The following is a 22,284-nucleotide window of genomic DNA, read 5'->3' on the forward strand; positions in this document are numbered from 1 at the left end:
TAAATTGAGGAAAAGAGCCTGGCACACAGGGATAAACCTATCATTTTATTAGTATGGTGAACTCTGGGGGAAGAAACTTTAACCAATGAAGCTAAACACCTTCTCTGTACCATAGAGTCTTAGAGGCCTGGTCTTTACCATTAAGAGCTTAAGTTCAACATCTTTCCCAAGATCACAAAAAACCTCTCTTTCCCCACCCAGCAGAACTTGATTTTGAGGCAACTCTCTATTCACTCTGCCATACTACTTCACTCACAGAGAATGATAACTTAAGTGCCTCCCATGTGCCACTGACTCTCATATAGGTTCCAAACCAGTGCTTGTTGATTAATTGGTTAATTGCTGTGGGGATGGACACATAAATCCTATCCTTAGTTCCACCAAAATATTGTTCAAACTAGACAGAGACTGAGTTTGAGTTGATAAAAGCACAGGAGTCCTTGTTCCATGATGAAATTTTCCCTTTCTTAGAGTAGAACTAAAAAATTAACCATTTACATAGTGTTTTACAATTTATATATCTATATCTATACATACACACATATATAAATACAAAATGCTATGTATATAAATATACACACATATTTTGCTTTGAAACATGTTTTCAAAAATCACAATAAATCACATTAAAAAACCCTAGGTATTCTAGTCACACTGAAATCTTGCAATATTTATTGCTTTTCACTGTATGTTACTAACATTCTAAGAAATCTGAGTTCACTCACTAAACAATTTGAATAGTATTATGCAAAATTCAAATGAATAAAAATTAAAGATCACTTGATCGCTTTTTTTATACCCAAAGAAATTAGTTTTAGAATTTAATGAGAAATGGGCATGAAAATAATTGACATTTGTGACTCACCTTTTTCAAATGAATACTTGTGACATATGCATATTGCTAGTTGGCTTCTTTCCTTATTTTTTTTGGCATGAACTGGTCAAGAGACAAAATTAGAAAGTTAAAAATAGTCCTAGACTCTCTCCCCACCCAGCAGAACTTTTTGTTTTTCAAGTTGGTTATATCTGTTGGAAGATTTTTCGAACCCACATAATACAAAGGTATGTGCTTGATAATGTAACAAGTAGATTTTAAACATGAATAACATCTATATCCATAACTCTGGTTTGCAGGGGTTTGCATATTCTAAAAAAAAACTTCTTGAATTCTTTAATGAGATCAATTCCCATGCTTTATAGGAAAGCACTTCAGTGCCTTTGAAAGCTAATGTTATTAAATTTTAAGTTCTCTAAATCATAAACTGTTAAAAGATTTATTGCTTTGTTGGTCCTAATTTTTAGTTTACATAATTCATAGCTACTTTTATATACATTACTAATGAAAAATCTTGATTTGCTAAAATTAACATACATAAATCTACTTCACCTAATTTTGAAAATTTTTTTTCCTTGCTACACTAAACAAAGTTGATAAATAGGACAATTGATGCTTTGAATTTTACTGATTAATGAAGAAGTTGATTTTCAAGATTGAGGCAGTTTCTGGGATATAATTTGAAATTTGTTAAATGCAGTACCATATGGATGACTGTAATTACCTGAATTACATTTAGTGATTTTTAAAATGATCACATGTTGTTTAAAAGAATAAAGAATCAGGTTTTCAAAAGAATTTTTTTTTTCTAAAAGGGCAAGTATTAATGTGGTTTGTTTCAATTGTAATTAGTTGAGTCCTCCTCATGATATGGGAAGGTAGAATATTCCCCAGAATATAGATGGGGAAAAAAACCAAACAAACCACATTTTTTTCCTCTTCCATTTTGTATTCTGATCTAAGATTGTCCCATTTTCATGAAGAACACCACTCACAATCCCAGAACCTGAGCAAGCAGTGGTTTTCACATCTTACTTTCAAAAGAACATGGGGAAATAGACATCAGAGGGAATCTGAGAGAATGCAACAGTTATAAGTAACCTGTCTCCTTGCTAATTTGCTGATACTTCTTTATCAGGAGACAAAAACAAAATTCCACATTCAGAGACAAAATCTACAAGTGACTAGGGAGCAGAATTTGATAGGGTGGAAAAAACATGACCCTGAGAAGCTACAATGTGTAAGAAAGTCAACAAGTAGGGGAAAGGGAGACTGAGAATCTGAAATATATACTTACTTTCTTTTATAAGACTGACATTTTACATTAAAATGTGCATTTCTAATAATTCTTCCAAAATTTTTCTTATTTTTTCCAATTACTCATCAGTTAGTTAACCAATTGTGTCACCTAAAATTCTTCCCCTCCCAAAAACCAAGATCAAGTTTTCCTCATTCTTTGTTTTCATTACTAGTAAAATCCTTTTTTTCCTTTCAGAATGTCAGCAATGGGAGAATTTGACTCAGACTTTTACCAGTCTAATTATACTATTGATAATCAAGAGCAAGGTTTTGACAAGGCTGATGCTTATGGAAATCCATATGGACTTAGTAAGTAAGTATATTACATATGCATCAATGCATTTCCTTTTCACATTTTGATATTATAAAAGCATCTAACTTTGATTAAAACAACAGGCAGAGACTTGAGCAATCTTCTAAACTGGGGGCTCTTAACCTAAGGTCCATTAGCTTTTTAAAAAATTAATAATTATATATTAATATAATTGATTTCCCTTGTAATCCTTTTTATCCTATTATGTGCAATTAAAATATTTTTTTCTGATAAGTTAGCAGATTTCCAAAGGGTTCTATGAAATAGAAAACGTTAAGGATCTAATTTTAAAGGTAATGAAACAAGAAACCCAGAATGACTTGTCCAAGGTCATATACAGAAATAGCATAGTCAGAATACAAACACAGATCCTTGGATTCTCTTTTTTTCCTGCTAGTTCTGATTTATCTAAGGGAGCATTTTCAAGAAGAAACAGTATTTCTCCACTTTACAAAAAAAGGGTCCCTAATAAATATACTCTTTGATCTCAGGGTCTAATGTTTCTATGAGTTAGATCTATTAATATTTGCTATATTTGAATTTTAAAAATGATAAAACTTAAAATTTTAATTGATATAATAACATACTTATTAGGTGTTAGGATCGTGTATTTTTATGAAAAAAAATAACTTTTCCAACAAAAATAATGAGAAAGCTAACACTATTTTATATAATTTTGCAAAAAAAATTTTTTATGTATGACTTAATGGAAGACAGCTGGATTCTCATCCTCCTGTATTCAATTAGTGTGATGTATTATTTTGGTCAAAGCATGAAGAAAGTTTAACTTCACAAATATATGTAGTTGGACAAGGAAGGAGTATTTTAATACTATATTAATAATATAAAAGTTTTGACCCTTTGGTAGGGGACCTCCCAGGGTCCAAAGGCCATACTTTGAAAATTACTTTATTAGTTTATCAGGAGAATAAAGAAATTATTTCCAATAACAATTTTTTAGTGACTCTTCTTAAACATCCTATAAAGTCTCTAGGTACACACAGTTTAAATGTATCTGACTCTCTTCTCTTTATATGATTTTATTTGAGAACTGAACATTGGAGAATTAGACAGTTGGGTATTAGGCATATTGAAAGAAGGAGGTTTTGTTTTGCTTTATTTTCCCCCTTTCCCCATCCCAGAAAGGCATTTTTCCAAAACTACTTCAGAAATACAAGATACATTTAGTATACTATAACTTAAAACTGACTTTAATTAAATGAAAAATTAGGTGCAACAAACTGACATTTTTGGGCCTCTAAAGTTTACAGAGCATTTTACAACATTTCTCATTTAAGCCTCACAGAACCTCTGCTTTTTGTTCATTTTAATAATTGCAAAAAAAAGACAAATATGGGGTTAATTAGAAATAGCATGCCAATATCTGTTCCAGAGAATAAATAGGTACAAAGAAATTGAAATGATCCTCCTATTTAAATCTACATAATCTTTCATGCTTTATGAACTCTAAATAAAAGTAGAAATGGCAAAAATGATGAAAAATATCATAGAAACAAGATTTAGAACTAATAAGAAAAGTCAGTGTTTTGTAGACTATACTGTAATATGACATATATCATAGGATGCTGTCATCAAGAAGAGTGTATGGGACTTGAAAATGACCAAAAAAATCCCCCAAATAAAATTGTTTATCTTTTAATTTATAAAACTTGGTTGCTTATTGATTGGTATGGAAGTCATTTCAGAATTGGTTGCTTTTGTGGAGGCAGATCCCAAACTTAGAACACAGAACAACATTCCTTGCAAAAATGCAAATGATAAGATATGAGATGCTACAGAGGCAACTATAGTTTGACTTATTTAAAGAAGAAACTAGAAACAACTTCAGTTAGCAAATGCAAGACCTTTTTTGCCAAGAACAAAAGAGAAATAGGTCATTCAAGGTCAGCATTTGTTTAGAATGAACACCATCTTGAAAAATCTAATGTAAGAGTGTAGTAGAGGATTGTAAGTGGCATCAACACATTAAAAATCAAGAATCAGGAGAGGAGAAAGCAAATTTACAAAAATCTTGATCAGAAATTCATACAAATGAGATTATTTTGACAGTATTTAAATATGAAACTGGACAGAGAATAAGGAATGAAAAGAAAAAGGAAAACACCGCTAAAGAATTCTATAAAAACTCTTTTTATAAATCTAATATCATCAATACAAGGAAGTAGAAATGACACTAAAAGAAAATATCTTTCAGATACATAGAAAGGAAATTTGGGAGGGAAATGCCATAATTTGAAGCCATTGGGAGTCAGTTCTTAAAATATTGAAAAGAAGGAAGATATCATATATATATATATATATATGTGTGTGTGTGTGTGTGTGTGTGTGTGTGTGTGTGTATATATATATATATTTATATATATATATATATATATATATATATATATATGAAAAAACAAGTATTATTAATCTCTACAAAATCCTGAAAAGGCATACAGACCAAAGATATTCTTTATGAAGGGATGAAAAGGAAACAGCTAAACTTTCATAAATGAGAATCTATATTAGATAAGATCTTTATAGTCACACAATTGAAAGAAAGGTGCAGAAATTATATGATCCAGCTGTGTTTATTTTCTTTAAAAATTTTTAGAAATGTTGATGGAATCAAAATATATTATTTAATATTTAAATATTATTCTTAAACTGTTAAGTCAAATTTTCCTTTTCTTTCTACAAGCAAAGTTTTTTCTTTTTTCTTTTCTTTGTTTTCTTGTAAGGAATCCTTTTAAATTCCAAATGAAATATTTTGATAAATGATACTTTTCCTATAAGTCACTTATAAATTTCTCTCTATCAATGAAACTTTGGAGTATAATGCCAATCTCTGTGGGTGAATTGAATTTGACATTTTTCCCTGGAGGTGTCTGGTGAAGTGTAGCAATTTTTAGTCTATCTCTTGATAGAGTACTTCTGGAAAATTTTCTTGAGTGGTTAACTGAAAAATGATCCCCAGGATACTTCTTTCTTTGAATTTTCCAGATAATCTTATCACTCAGATCATCTGATTCTTTTCTTCTGGTTTTATCATTTTGCAACATTTTTAAGCCTTTTGCTAATTATTGTCCTTTGATCATGTTTTGTGGTATGTTCTGCTTTTTTCTGAAAACTTGACTTCTAGTCAGAGAATTTTATTTCCATTGATTCAGTTCTTTTCTTTTTCTTATACTTTCTCTATACTGATATGTTTTTTAAAGCAATTTCTTTTCATTTTTTATTTTTTCTTGTGAGAGAACTCATTACAAATACCAAATGCTTCTTTACTGATACCTAAGCCTCATTAATTTTTTAAAAAGCTTTATAATCTAATTTGATGTATCATGTGCTAGATCTTTGTTTCTTGGACCATTAAATCCATAATATTTATTTGTTGTTTTTGAAGGTTTTTTTTCTCCCTCCAACTGCATTTTTACTTCCTGGTATTCTTTCTATCAGAGCTTATTTTGATGCATTTTGGTTTTGCCCTTGTCCTTTCCTATTATTTTATTTGGGACCAGGTTATTTTTTTTTCTTTCATGACCTCTCAATTCTGCCACCTTGTTAGAATTCTTGTTATATACTAAAATAGGAGAAACTTTGTTTAAGACCAGAGTAAACTGTTTCTTTTTAGCAATAAGAAATACCCTGCTTGACCTAAGAAAAAATCATATATATATATATGTGTATATATATATGCATTTATGTATTTCATAATACATTCAGGAAATTTATATTTTATTTTTATTATATCATATTATATTATAGGTTAGTAAAATAAAAATGAATGGGTTGCCCATAAATTTTTCTTTACACTTTTAGAAGCCACTGACAGTCATGTAGTAAACTCCAGAGTGAAGTCTTGATTAGTTCCAGACATTAGAGATTTTTTCCATTATCCTTGTATCTTTTATCTTCCAGGGATATTTGCCTCTAGAATTTCTAGACTTTAGTAGAACTGAAATGCTCCAAAAGCTGGTGGAGGAACTCTTCTCCCTGTCTTTATTTCCTTGGCTTTATCATTATTTGCCTTCCTTTTCAACCTTTGTTCTGACCATTCCTTAAGAATTTTCATTTTTTTTAGTTTTTTGCAAGGCAAATGGGGTTAAGCAGCTTGCCCAAGGCCACACAGCTAGGTAATTATTAAGTGTCTGAGGCCGGATTTGAACCCAGGTACTCCTGACTCCAGGGCCGGTGCTCTATCCACTGTGCCACCTAGCCACCCCTAGAATTTTCATTTTTAATAAAAAACTTCTGAATGAAAGAAATAAACTCAGAGAATTTTCTAATACTGATTAACAATATTAGTTATGATAATGAACTCAGGAAACTAAACTATAAATAGAAGTTATTGAAGTAGCAAGATGGTAAAAAACTATTGGTTTAACATATTAGTTACAGAAAAAATTATTTTTCAGATTTGTTATGTGGCTTTTAGCAAATGACTTAACTACTTTCTAACTTATGAAACGAGAGCAATCAAAGACTAAGACATTTTTGATCATAAATAAGTTGTCCAAATATTAGCAATACAAAATGCTTAAGTCTGCAGACACTTTTCCTGCAACTCATTGAGATTATGGACCATGAATTATGCTTTCTTTTTCCTTGGTAAAGCTTCCCCTCCCAGCTTCTAGCACAGGGAGATTCACTTAGTATATGTTCAGAGAGGGGAAAAAAAGCATTCCTAAGGTGCTTGCTTTGTTGCAAGCACTGTGCTAAATACTTCCATTCAACCAATTGTCAGATATATATGAATATCCTATTACGAGAAGGATAGCACCTGCAGTACTATGGGGGGCTGTAAAGAAGTAAAATATGCCACTCTTATTTGATGTTTGACTGAATAAATAAACTTTCTCATTTTTTCAGTAACAGAATTTTGCTCTAGTAGGCATTATAAAACAGCTAAGGGAAATTTCATCTCAAGCCTCCTTTATTTAACATGCATTTACTGAGACAGTACCAGATACAAGGCACTTTACTGGACACTGAAAAGAATAACACTGTAAGGGTCAAAAGCTAAAGCTAATCCTAGCTGTGTGACCTTGGGCAAGTTACTTAACCCCTTTGCCTTAAATAAATAAATAAAACATTTTAAAAAGCTATAGCTAAGCTAAAGATTTTGTTTGATTATATGTGATTATTTGTAAAATACTTTATATCCTTTTCTAACCCTGACCCTCTCTTCAAAATAAAAAAAAGACTACTTCTCCCCCAACAAAAGCAGTTTACTAAACATATCTAAATTTCCCTCTTGATCCTCTTCCTTTTTCCTCCCCAATTCCATCTCTGCTAATTTTTGACTCCTCCCCCAATTTTTTTTATAAGATTGTTGGTTATTCATTTCCACTCTTCACATAGACATGGATGAGAATAGAACAGATCTTATTTGGGCAAAGTGAATCTCCATGCTACTAATGGAAACTTCTTTGAAAACATGCTATGGGGGCAGAGCCAATATGGCAGAGTAAAGACAAGGACTCACATGAGCACTCTCCCACACCCCTTCAAATACCTTTAAGTAACGAATCTAACCAAATTCTAGAGTGGCAGAACCCACAAAAAGACTGAGTTGAAACAATTTTTCAGTTCAGGATAATTTGAAAAGTCTGAGGGAAGGGTCTTTCCACCGGGATTAGAAAGGACTCACCAGAGGGAACTGGCTCCAGCCATCCAGGAGCAGACTGTGAGGCACCTGGGTCAGTGGCAGTAGTGATGATTTTCAGACCTCTCAGCCCAGGGAATGTCAAGGAAAACTTGAAAGGTCAGCAGGAAAACTCTGCCACATCAGGTTGAGAGAGAGGCCTCAGAAGCACACCCAGTCCCAGGGGACCAGGAACAGGCCTCTGGAGCCACTTAGCAGGAGCCCCAGACAATAAGGGGTTTGGGGGAGATCATAGAGGTATCTTTACTAACCCTGAGAACAGGACTTTATGGCTTTGCCAGTACTCAGAGATTTGGGTTGCATTCTGGGACCTCAGTCTCAGGGGAAAAAGTAGGACCCAGAGCTTACTAAGTGAAACAAGGACCCTGCTCACTGTGGTCACCCACAGACCAGAGCACAGGTCAGAGTCTTTCTTGGAGAATTGAAAACTTGCAGATCCATGGAGATATCTCTGAAAACAGCTGCACAAACTCTCCAAAGTTCAGTGTCTTCCCCCTGGAAACAGAATCCTACCCTAACAAAAAGTTAAAATTAAGTCATTGGATGGGCAAAGGAGTAAACAACAGAAGAAAAAAATCCATCATAATAGATAATTACTTTGATCCTATGGAGGATCAAGATATACACTCAGAATATGACAAAATCAAAGCTTCTGTATCTAAAGCCTCCAAGAATAATTTGAATTAGTCTCAGGCTATGGAAGAACTCAAAACATATTTTGAAAATCAAGTAAAGGAGGCAGAGGAAAAATTGGGAAGAGAAATGAGAGTGATATAGGAAATCATGAACTCCAAATCAGCAGCTTGGTGGAGGAGATACCAAAAAATACTAAAGAAAATAACATCTTAAAAACCAGTTTTGGTCAAATGGAAAAAACAGTCCACAAGGCCAAGGAAGAGAAGAATGCTCTCTAAAGAAAATATTTCCTTAAAATATAGAATGAGGCTAAGGGGAAGCTGTTGACTTTGTGAGAAATCAAGAAATAATAAAAACCAGAAGAATGAAATCCTAGAAGAAAATGTGAGATATCTCACTGGAAAAGCAACTGACTTGGAAAACATGTCCAGGAGAGATAATTTAACATCTGAAAAACCATGATGAAAAATAGAATATAGATGCCATTTTTTTCAAGAAATTATTAAGAGATTGCCCTGATATTCTAGAAGCAGAGGGTACAATAGAAATTGAAAGAATCCACTGATCACTGAAATTCCAAAATGAAAACTGTCAGGAACATTATAACCAAATCTACCCAAGTCAAGGAAAAAAATATTGCAAGCAGTCATAAAGAAACAATTCAAATATCATGGAGCCACAGTCAGAATAAGACAAGATTAGCAACTTCTACATTAAGGGATATCATCGGGCTTGGAATATGATATTCTGGAATGAATTACCCAGCAAAATTGAACATACACTTTCAGAGGAAAAGGTGGATATTTAATGAAATAGAGGACATTCAAACTTTCCTGTTGAAAAGACCAGAGCTGAACAGAAAATGTGCTTTTCAAATACAAGACTCAAGTGAAGCATAAAAAAAAGTAAACAGGAAAGGAAAATATTAAGGGACTTAATGATGTTGAACTGCTTATATTTCTATATAGGAAGATGATACTGATAACTCATATGAAGTTTTTCATTTATTAGGGCAGTTAGAAGAAGCAAATATAGCAAAGACACAAAGTGGGAGTTGAATTTTGAAGATATAATATATTTTTAAAAATGGAGTTAATGGATGATAAATAGCTTTTGCAGTGAAATGTAAGACGGGAAAGATGTGGGGGGAGTCAGCAAACTTTATTCTCATTGGAATTGACTCAGAGGGAAATAACAGACTCAATTAGGTATAGAAATCTATTTTACCCTAGAGAAAAGTAGGAGAGGAAAGGGATAGGAGAAAGGGGGTGGGGAGAGGGGGAGCAGGAGGGAGGGAGTATGTGATAGAAGGGAGGGGAGATTGTTGGAGGGGTTACTTTTGGGGAGGGATAGAGTAAAAGGAAAGAGAAACAAATAATAAGAGAATAAAATAATGGGAGGGAAATACAGTTAGTAATAATAAGCATGGGAAAAATATTGAAACATATTTCTCTGTTAAAGATATCATTTCTCAAACATAGAGAACTGAGTTAAATTAATAAAAAAATAAGATCCTTTCCCCAATTGATGAATGATCAAGAGATATGAATAATTTTCAAATGTGGTTATCAATGCAATCTATTTAAATCATTTTTTAAAATGTCCTATCTTGAGATCAATGGGATAAATGCAGATTGGAACAATTCTGAGATATATCTATTGGATTGGCTAATAGAAGGAGAAAATGGCAAATATTAGAAGGGTTGTAGGGAAACTGAGACATTGATGCATTGTTGGAGAAGTTGTGAAATGATTCAGCATTAGAGCAATTTGAAACTATGCCCAAAGGGTTGTAAAACCTATGCCTACCTTGTGGCCTAGTCATGACATCACTAGGTCTATATTCCAGAAGAGATGAAATATGGGAAGAAAAGAACCTACTATATGTATTAGGATATTTATAGTAGTTCTTTTCTGGTGGCAAGGAACTAGAGATTGAGGGGATGCCCATCAGTTGGGGAATGGCTGAACAAATTTTGGTATATGATTTAGATGAGATGCTCTTCCATTCTAGGTGATGATGAACAGGATACTCTCAGTAAAAAACTTACATGAGCAGAAGCAATGGGAAAATGTCTCTCATATACAAAAACAATAGCAATATTGCAGAATGATCAGTTGCCCTTTTCTTCACAATGGTCTGTAGGACTTTTGATGAAGAATACTATTCATCCCAAAGACAGAGTTGATGGTGTCTGAATACATATTGAAGCATACTTTGCTTTTTTCATTTTATTTTTCTTGAGGTTTCTCTTTGGGGTTGTGTTTACTTTTACAACATTACTATAGTATTGATGTTTTTCATGACTACCCAATTTTAACCTATATCAAATTACTTGCTTTGTCAATGAGTTGGAGAGGAGTGGGAAGGGAGAGAATTTGAACTCAAAGTTTTGGAAGTGAATGTTGAAGCTTATTTTTTTGTGTATAGCCAGGGGGGAAATTAATTTAATTTAATTAAAAAAAGAAAACGTGCTATGACATCTTTCTAGCCTTGCTATTCCAAAGTGTCTCTGAACAGTCATTGCCATCTTTGTGACTGTGGCTGAAAAGACTGCTTTGTGGACTGTGTTGCAGTGGGTTCTTTCTGAAGTGAGCAGAATAATTTTGAAATTATGTTTTGGGGGTGGCTAGGTGGATAGAGCACCAGCCCTGGAGTCAGACACTTAATAATTACCTAGTTATGTGGCCTTGGGCAAGTCACTTAACCCCATTGCCTTGCAAAAAACAAAAAGAAATTATGTTTTGATTTTTTTTTACTAGACATTGAAATATAGTGACTGACTTTGGAGTCAAGAAGACCTGGGTTCAGATTGAGCCTCTGATTCATGTTGTTTGGATGCTCTTGGGCAAGTCACTGAGCCTTTTGTTGCTCTAGGCAATGCTCTAAGCCTATAAATTGCACTCTAGGCAATGCTCTAAGCCTATAAATTGCAGAGGAAGTAATAACCTGCATGACTAGAGGGAGTTGTTTTTTTTTCCAAACTGGACTAAATCATACTAAATCACAGATTTAGCTCCTATTTCTATGTTTATTGGTAGGAGCAGTGCTGCTATTTGTTAGACCTATCATCATCAATATCTTAACTCTTATAAACTCGTAGTCTTACTCTAAAAGCTAGCACATTCCAAATTGAAGGTAAATTTTAAACTTGATACTTGTGTAATTAGGTACCTGGAAGAATCAAATAACATCTAGAAAAATTAGGTGAAACTGGCAAAGAAAAGTATCACTGTACTAATCTCACAGATGGTTTAATGGCAATATTTTCCATTCCAGACAGCATTCGGCAGAGCAGCTCCATCCTACAGCTTTTGTTCCTCAAGAGATGATGGCATCTTCAGGTTACAGTGGACAACTTTTTCAGCCAACATATAATTCAGATTATTATTCACAGCCAACTTATGCAGGCAGTTTTGATGAAGAGGCACCTTTGCTAGAAGATAAGTTAAGCAAATATTATTAATATTTGCATTTTAGACAAAAATGAAAATAATTAGCATTTAATAAGTGCCTGCTGTATGTTGAACTTTATATGTGATTTCTCTGTGGAGAAGGGCCAACAAATTTTATTGAAATTAGTAGCAACCAAATAAATGCCTTCATGGGAAATGTAAGCAGCACATGTTCAGACGATGATTCTAAGTAATAATTGTTTATTCAAATAAAAAAAAACCCAACCTGTTATTAATTAACTCTCTTCTTTCTACTGTTAGACTCTCTTTTGAATTGAATACATCAGTCAGCTGACATTTTTAAGTAACTACTCTCTGTTAAGTTTTGGAACATGTACATACAAAATGCAACATTTTGAAGTTGAAAAGGTCTCCTAGCTAATATTTCAAAACAATATATTTTTTTAACTAGAATGATACAGACTATGAGAGATTTTAGTCCAATAACCTAGTTGAAGCACAAATGCTCTCTATGAGGGTAAATGTGTGTTTTCATTCTGTCCTGGAGATACCTTCCTACCTTCCCCCTCAAGAACTCTAATGTGGACTTTTTTGTCAGCTTCATAGTTGATTGTTGAGAGCTACTTGAGGAGTCTGGGTTAGAGGTCAGTTATGACTAAATGTCCTAAGCTTTGTTGACCCTCAAGTCTGAAGGCTTTCCACAGAACTGATTTGATAACGCAACTGTGTCATTCATGGCCTTACTTGTTGATAGCCCTGTTCCCAGACTTCTTGACCTGGGTTACATCCTGCTAGGTTGCATCCTGCCCAAAAATAGAGTTACATCATTGTTTTTGTCCTGTATGCTAATTTTGTGGTTTTCTGTTGTAAGAACTGTTTGATACTTACAATAGATGGCTCTACTAGTTGTCCTTCTAGTACCCCTACCTGAGTTGTACCCATGTTTCTTTTTCTCTCTCCTGAGCTGAATGAATCCCCTGGTGGACAGGGGAACTCAACAGCTGATAGGGGAGAACCCTAAGATTTTTGGTGTTAAGGGAAGTTCATTCTTAGAAAATGTTATAGCAAAATCAGGAGACAGTCTAAGTTTTCATGGTTTCCTTGAACTTTTCCCTAGTGGGGAAGGCAGAACCCAAACATCATGTCAGCACCAAAAATATATGCAAAACACCAAACCTGTGGATATAGGAGGGATGCTACTAGTCTAATTACAATTCAATTCACAGAATTATACTGTTCCCATGTTGTCAAGAATAGGAAAAAAAACATTTTTTCCAAAAAAAGGTGATACAGAAAACAGTTTGCTTCATTGTGGTCATAACCTCTCTTTTCTCCTCAAGTTTAGTTTATCTGGTTTTTAGGTTTTTGCAAGGCAAATGGGGTTAAGTGGCTTGCCCAAGGCCACACAGCTAGGTCATCATTAAGTGTCTGAGACCGGATTTGAACCCAAGTACTCCTGACTCCAAGGCTGGTGCTTTATCCACTATGCCACCTAGCCACCCCTTATCTAGTTTTTAATGAAGAAATTTCATGGGTTAATCCATCTTTGCTTGACCCTTAAGAAACAAGAAGCATATCTTTACCTTAAGATTCCTTCAAAGCTTATTTTCAAATTATAGAGTTGGGGGGGAGGTGAATGAGTAACAGTGAGTGGTATTGTAGTTGTAGGTTTGTGGCAGATAGCTTATTCTATTATGACAGGAGAGAGAAACAGTGATTAAAATTCTAGGCTCAGTTTCAAACAGCAATATATTCTATATCTACTTCCCCTATCTCTGCCCCTGTACTCATCACCTATCTCCCTTTTCCCTTATCTGTAAGATTTCCATACTCAAAATTATATTTTTACCCATTGCAAACCTTTTGAGATGAATATCTTGAAAACATTACTGATTGAACTGGTAAGGCTCTCTGAGGCTATCTAGTCCAACCCATACCTGTTCTTCAATATCTACAGCAAATGTCATCTCCGTTATTTGAAAACCTTAGGGCAGCCTCCTTCACTTTAGTTAGAGTAATCATAAGAAATATTTCCTATCGTTAGCCTACCATGCTTAGAACAGTATTGATTTCTGTTTTTACATTCAAGGAATCTTAGTAGGGCTCTTAATTTACTCTTTAAAAATATTTGGTAGATGGGTGGTACAGTTGATTAAGTCCTAGGCTAAAGGCAGGAAGACCTAAGTTCAAACTCAGCTTCAGGCACTTACCAGCTGGGTAACCTTGGATATCACTTACTTAATCTTTGTTTTAGTCTCCTAAATTGTAAAATGAAAATAATAATAGTGTTTATCTCTTGGGATTGAGGATAAAATGAGAATATTTATAAAGAGCTTAGCACAATGCCTAGCACATCATAGGCACTATAAAAATGTTGGCTATCATTATTATTATTATTACTCCTGTATCACATATGATGAGCTTGCAGATTACAACTCCCAGATTCTCTTTCAGATGAATTCCTTGTTTGGATGAAGTGCTACTTCCTCTATCTCATATTTGTGAAGCTGATTTTTTTAAACTTACATGTAAGACAACATTTATTTTACTAAATATTATTACAGTAGATTAAACCCAACCTTTTAGACTTGTCAAGATTCTTTAGAAGAGGGGCAGCTAGGTGGCACAGTGGATAGAGCACCGGCCCTGGAGTCAAGAGTACCTGAGTTCAAATCCGGCCTCAGACACTTAATAATTACCTAGCTGTGTGGCCTTGGGCAAGCCACTTAATCCCATTGCCTTGCAAAAAAAAATGTAAAAAAAAAAGATTCTTTAGAAGAATGTATGACCAAGCAAGAGTTAGAGAACATTATAAAATTCAAAAAGGATAATTCTGATTAAATTAATTTTTAAAAGTTTTAGACAAGAAAACCCAATGCAAACAAGATTAGAAGGAAACAGAAACCTGAGAAACAATTTCTGCAGTTAGTGTTTTTGATAAAGGTCTCATTTCTAAAATATATAGAGAACTGAGACAATTTTATAAGAATACAAATTATTACCAGATAGATAATTGATCAAAGGATATGAATAGGCAGTTTTCAGATGAAATTAAAACTCTCTGTAGTCATAAAAATGATCTAAATCACTATTAATCACTAAAAATGCAAATTAAAATAGTTTTGAGATGCCACCTCACCTCTATCAGATTGACTAATATGATCATTGTGTTTTAGAGGATGTGGAAAACCTGGGTCACTAATGAACTGTTGTTTGTGGAGTTGTGAACTGATCCAACCATTCTGGAAAGCAGTTTGGAACTATGTCCAAAGGGTTATAAAACTGTGTATGCTCTTTGATCCAGCAATACCATCTAATCTCCAATATCATAATAATCATCATTGTACCCTGACTTAATTTCTTTTACTACTTTCTTAACCAGGTCTCTCAAAGTCATAACCCATTTTGAACAAACAAATCACTTTAATGTGAAAGAGAAATTATTATATTTCTTTTCTGATCCTGCTAGCTAAGAGGGAATTATGGTCCATTCATCCACACCATCCCACATCCATCAAATCATCCTAGATGATACTTGCTCAAAATCAATTCATCTGAAATTTTCACTATTTTAATACTACCTACTATATTGTGCTTCCTCCAGGTTGATGATGCCATAAACCCACAAATTGGATTTGAGTAAGGGGGTGCTATACTGAGTCACCAACCTCACTTTCTCCTCCAGAGTGAAATTATGAAATTATGAAGGGTAGAGACTCATTTTGTCTTACAGAGTTGAAAAAAAAAGCACAATAAGATGATAAATGGCTTTTTACCCTTCTTTTTCTTGAGGAAAAGTCATTGTGGTATTTAAAAATATAAGATTGTAAAATGGACATACTTGTCTCTTAAACCACTTTATTTGAGAAATATGCTTGTTTATTCTGGAAAAGGTTTATGGATATAAAACACTCAATTATTTTGGAAAGGGATAACTTTTTGTTATTGATAATGCAACATCAATGCTAACAAATGAATCTTGAGATAATAATCAATTCTCACCTGTCTTACTAGAAAATATAGTAGAACTTAATATTTTATATTTTTAACAAAGACCAGTGTTTACAATTGAAAGGCCAGGGCCACAATTTGCATAGAAAATAAAGTTATTAATTCATTTTTATAGCACATATATCATATACTTTACTACCACTAGATGACAGCAAAGTAATAAATTTTGAATTCACATTTCATGGCAATTTCCTCCTCTACTTTTATTTTACATAATAAGATATTGTGTTAGGGACCCTATAATTAATAAATACTTACTACTATCATCTCCTTTGCATATTTGGCAATAAATTTGGAAGTAAAAATCAAGCTTACTTCAGCAAAAAAAAAAAAATGGAAACCCCTGTTCTTATAAAAGAGTTTCTAAGTCTTTTGTTAGTTCATTGCTTTAATGGACAAAACCAAAAGGTGTGCAGAAATTAATTGTGTCATTTAGCAAGTGGCACATTTAATCTATGCTATTTAAAGTACAATTATATATATATATATATATATATATATATATATACATACATACATACATATGTATACAGAGAAGAGAGAGGAGAGAGAGATGAGAGAGAGGAGAAAGAGAGAGAGAGAGAGAGAGAGAGAGAAGAGGTGGTCATTACATTCACTTCATTCTTTTAATAAGTATTCATATATAGCACTCACTGCCCAGAAAGTCCAATCCTCAGTGCTTTGGAGTAAAACAAAGTGAATTTATCAAATTAAGCAATAAAAACATATGATTAATAAAAGTCAATTTACAACAAAACTGCCAAGTTTAAAAATGATAAATTCCTCAGGTAGAATTAAACTATAAAGCCTATTAATTCCTGAAATAAAAATTGAATGATAGTGCATGCTGATATAAGTGTGATAGATTATTTCTATTTACTACAGTGTTTATGCATTAAGAAATATGTAAATATTCATCAGGTGAACAAATAATTGATTCAATTACATTATTTTAAGATGAAAATATTTTAAAATTTACTTTATCAATAAAATTAATATCTCTTTAGTGCACAATGACACAAGTCCTTACACAGATAGGAGGAAAACCCTCCCAATCTCATTAAGGTTTTCTAATGTCACCAATCAATTCTCAGAGAGAGAGAGAGAGAGAGATTTTGTCACTGCTCTAGCAATATTATTCAACTCTCATCCATGCTGACCATTAAAAGGCCATTGTATATTCTGTGTGTAGGATTTAGATTTTAGGAATTTATGGGTATGAAGGACTATGGCAGAATTAAAAGTAGGTTTCTGTTCCTTCCCAAACTTCCAAATGCTGATCATAGCCTTGCAAAGTCATGGAGAGAGTGACTTTTCCTGAAATAATTTATTGCCAGGGACAGGACTGTTATCGGAGGTTCCCATGGCACAAAGGACTTGGATACGCTTTCAGGATTTTTTTCATTTCTTTTGACTTATATTTCTTATGAAACCTTCTGAAATCTATTGCTGATTTCCCCTATTATATAGTCAATAACTTTCCATATGGAAGCAGTACATATATAAGTTCAAAGTATATCACAGATGAAAATGATATAAAAAAACAGACACCAAAATAGAACTCACTTAATGAATTACATTCAATACAAAAATGCCTTAAAAAAAGAGGTCTTCTCCCCTCCATATCCTGACTTCCTCTCTTGTTTGCCACAAGTTGGTAAGGAGACAATAATAATGATAATAATAATGATAATAAATAGCTATCATTTTTATGATTTTATATAGGCTATATATATTATATAAGAAAGCTAACATTTTTATAGTTTTATATATGTGTGTGTATATATCTATTTGCAAAATACTTTATAAAGATAATCATATTTGAGCTTCATAAAATTCCTTTTGAGGTTGTTTTACAAATGAGAAAACAGCCTGAGAGAGTTTAAATGGTTTGCTCAGGGTCAAATAGCTGCTACTAAGTTTCTAAAATGGATAACTAGGTGATGACAGTAGATAGGTGCAAGGCCTAGAGTCAGGAAGGTCCATCTTCTTAATCTGGCCTTAGACACTTACTAGTTGGATGACCCCTGTGCGAGTCATGTAACCCTGTTTTGCCTCAGTTTCCTCTTCTATAAAATGAGCTGGAGAAGGAAATGGTAAACTATTCAAGTATCTTTGCCAAGAAAACCCCAAATGGGGTTGTGAAGAGTAGGAAATAACTGAAAATGACAGAACAGCAAGAGTGTCTAAATCAGTATTAGAAGCCAGACCTTCCAACCTCTAGTCTAGCCTTATCTCCAAGTAGCTACTTTCTCTTCACCTTCATTGCATTAATTCTCTTCTGTGGAGTTTTTCACGTCAATGGAAGAAACATTGTATCATAGGATCACAGTTTAGAACTGGGTAAAAAAAAACTTTAGAGATAATCTTGTCCTACTCTCTCTTTCTACAGTTGGGAAAACTGAAACTAATTGATTGAGAACTGATAGGAACTTCAGAAATGATCCGGTACAAACTTCTTATTTTTCAGATGAGGAGGAAATTGAGGCCTGTGAAGATTAATTTATTTTCCCAAGGCAAATATAGGCAGTAAGAGTGAGAGGTGGGATCTGAACCCAGAATCTCTGTCTTTAGGATCATTATGGTTTGCTTGTTGTGCTCCCTTACCATGCTGATAGAAGGTAGTAGAACTATGTTTTAAACCAGGTCCTCTGATTTCATATTCAGTCTTATGTCCATTGTCCAATGCTTTTCTCACAACAGTTCTCTGAAGCTCATATGTAAAGATTTTTTTATCCCCATTATAGAGAGGAGGAAACTGAAGCCCAAGGAGCTTATGTGACTTATCCATGATCATTCATACATTATGTGACAAAACTGAGACTCAAACATGCTAAAGTCAAAGTGCATTACTCTTGCATTATGTCAAAGGCAGAGCAAACCAACCATTAGCATATGATGCAGGATAAGTAGGAGGAGCCATAGGGATCAGAGGAGAGGAAGATACTGCAGCAGTTGTCTCAGCCAGATTGGAAATGCTGCTCTCTCTGAGCTGAGCAAGGGGAATAGGGCTTGGAGTTGCAGACTCTTTTGTTTGACAGTTTGCTAGGTCTCCTGAGGTTCTCTGTCTTATAGCAGCACCACATCTTTACAGAGGGACAAACCATTCAGTGGTGTTCTTGTCTTACTGTTCTCATCATTTTCCTCTCTCTGGCTCTCCTTTTTTATCTCCTTTGATTTTTGCCAGGCTCCAATTTCGAACTACTTCTTCGATTGTCTTTTCTTTTTCTTTCATCATATACTCCCCCAGATAGCTGTCATTCTCTTAAATTAGCAGAGGGAAAATAACTAAGAAAGGAAGATTCCAGTATGTGTTACATTGAGGGTTGTGCTGTCAATGGCAAGCATACTCCCTTCTACCCCCAAATTCAGTCATTATAGATAATACTTTAAATTTAATTATCTATCGATTTACTTTAAAAATAATTTTTGAGATCAATCCCTCTGTGCCTCACAAGTAGGATTCACTATATTCATGAAATAATTTTTATTAAACTTGCTTCTTCATTATTCTAATTTTACTGGCAGCTGAGTGACTGGCTACTTTCTAAGAGCTGGAGTTAGGAGTTAACATTCCTTTTCTTTCTTGAAGTTTTCTGACCTTATAGTTTCCTCAGTTCCTCTTAAAATTTAATTTTATGTGATTGGAGAAAAAGTGTCTTACATAGGGCATATCTATTCTATTTTCAGTTGTACTATTTTTATTTTTTAATATAGATGCAATACCATGTAGTAGCAGATTCCATAAGGGAGTATAATCTACTCATATTAAAAAAGAACATTGGAAAAGTTCTGGAAAAAATGGAAAAAAAGCATAGCAAAATAAACTCACAGTCACTAAACTGTACTAATTCTGGCACTAAGAACTACTGCTTTCCCTTGGCCAGGAAGTCCAAAGGGGAAATCTATTTGTCTCTGGAATTTCATCTGCACAGATTCAACCATGGATGTGCATTGACCTTATAAAAATCAGTGACACAAGCCATAATTGCTTTGATTTGGTGGGAGGGCCCCTATTGTTGCTTTTTGTTTATTTTTCAGGCAGCATGAGAACTATGCTTATCATCAGGAAGAGGAAAATTAAAAATAAACAAAAAACCTTACAGTCTCTTTGGGTTGTCACCTTTGGTTTGGCAAATGCTTCTAATTAAAAAAATCATTCAATGTTGCAGACAAGATTTTGGAAGTACTAGCAATTTAATCTGTGAAAAGAAAACATTAAAATAAGCAGTACTAGAGGCTTTTTGGTTGACTAACTTAAGATTTTTATTTGAGGGAAGATAATAAGTATTTCTCAATTTGCAAGTAGAATGTAAGCTTGAATGCACTGCAAGAGCCTGCAAAATAGCTTCAGGTGAACCTTGGTTCACTGTGCATTTGTCATAGGTCATGATCTGGATATGACAAGAGCCTGATTTTGTTTAAATGGGTTGTCAATGACTTCTCTTTACTTCAAGTAAAAGGAAAAAAATCACTTTAATTTTTTTCCTCTGCAGAACTTGGAATAAATTTTGATCACATTTGGCAAAAAACACTGACTGTGTTAAATCCTTTGAAGCCAGCAGATGGCAGCATTATGAATGAAACTGACCTCACAGGCCCGATACTCTTCTGCATTGCTCTGGGAGCAAACCTGCTTCTGGTAATGTATGCTGCAATCAGACGATTTTAACACTTCAGTTTAAGAAGGGTTAAAAAAAATAGGAAGGAGTATTCACTTCTTATGGTGAAGAGTATTCACTTAAGTTTTCATTTATTGACAGCACAGGATTTAATCATGCAAAACTATCTTCATGGGTATAGCACATAGATAAATCATTAATTAAATGTCTTTGTAATAGTACAAAGTGTCACAACTATATTAAGAGGAGTTATAATCAATGTCTTTTAGTAAATTTCCTTATTACAAAAAAGGAAGAGTATAGGTAGAAAAGAGGGTGCCTTATATTTAGATTAAAATATAAGGCTTGAATCACAGATTTATTTTTGGGGGGATTTCACATGATCTAATTATAGGAAACTCCTTTCCTGGTTATTTTAATTCTTCATTCACAGGGAATTCTTTTCTGGTTATTTTAAATCTTTTTAAAGAAATAACTTGACTAGAATTTTATTTTGCTTTTTTGTGCTGGATATAGTGAGATTTTCTTTTGTATCCTTGTATCTATTAGTTGTTGTATTGAGACTCATCAAATGGAAGATGAAGAAAGTCACAATCTATAAATGTTTTTATTCATTTATGAGACTGAGATTAAGAGTTTCTTCTTTTGAAAAATGCATCAGGTTAAAAAAAAGATAAAGAAACAAAGCCTGGAAAAATGAGGTGAGAAAAATAGTATCTGTAAATAAAAGGATAATTAAATCTGAATTTGTGATTCAGTATCAGTATTCAGTATTGACCAAACTCTATGGTGATATATATATATATATATATATACATATATATATTTAAACATCAAGTCAAAAAAAAGAATATTGTTCACAATTAAGTTCATTTAAAAAAAAGTTCTGTGGGGTTTTTAGTTTATTCAAGCTCAAAATGAGTCAACTTTGTGATAACAGCCAAGAGACTATTCTAGGCTGCCTTAAATGAGTTATGGTAGAGATGTGGGAGTACCAATATATTTTATCTTGATTAGCTTAAGACTGAAGTTATGTGCTTGGTTCTGAATAACACATTTTAGGAAGGACATGGTTAAACTGAAAGATATCAAAGAAGAACCAAAGAAGGATAGTGAGAGGCTTCATGTTCATGGTATAAATTGATTGAAGGAACTGGAGAAGACTTAGGCTTCTACCTTCTAGAGGGGAGAAACAAGAAAAATGAGGGGAAAATTTAAAGAACATTGTTGGGCTTGAGATAAAGACAAACTTCATAATAATGAGAACTAACCAAAATTGGAATCTGCTGCCTCTGAAGATAGGACATATGTCCTCTTTGGAAGTCTGAGCAAAAATTAGTGCACTTTTTGGATCAGAGGGCATTCCTTTTTTAGATATTGATTGAAATAAATGGCCTAAGAGATCCTTTATAACCCTTAAGATTCTGTACTGAAGTCCTTAATTTTCATATGAGCAACCTAAGGTCCACAACCTGAGGTCCACATT

General features: G+C 33.5%; 1 protein-coding gene across 3 annotated transcripts in view; it reads left to right on the top strand.

Moving 5' to 3' along the window:
• Positions 1 to 982: 982 nt before the first annotated feature.
• The window catches only part of YIPF7 (Yip1 domain family member 7), a 32,950-nt gene continuing 11,648 nt past the window's right edge, over positions 983 to 22,284 (top strand). The window contains exons 1-4 of one of the 3 annotated variants that reach the window (XR_012477030.1): positions 983 to 1,062; positions 2,331 to 2,447; positions 12,029 to 14,693; positions 20,673 to 20,754. Coding sequence is in view for 2 of the 3 variants with exons in the window: in XM_074229516.1 (XP_074085617.1) it covers positions 2,332 to 2,447; positions 12,029 to 12,190; positions 20,671 to 20,818 (426 nt within the window). In the remaining variant the exon portion in view is untranslated. Of the gene's footprint in view, positions 1,063 to 2,330; positions 2,448 to 12,028; positions 14,694 to 20,670; positions 20,819 to 22,284 lie in introns of those variants that run through there. The other 2 variants (XM_074229516.1, XM_074229517.1) reach the window with 2 other exon arrangements.

The sequence above is a fragment of the Macrotis lagotis genome, chromosome 3 (assembly GCF_037893015.1).
Source record: "Macrotis lagotis isolate mMagLag1 chromosome 3, bilby.v1.9.chrom.fasta, whole genome shotgun sequence".
NCBI classification, from domain to species: domain Eukaryota; kingdom Metazoa; phylum Chordata; class Mammalia; order Peramelemorphia; family Peramelidae; genus Macrotis; species Macrotis lagotis.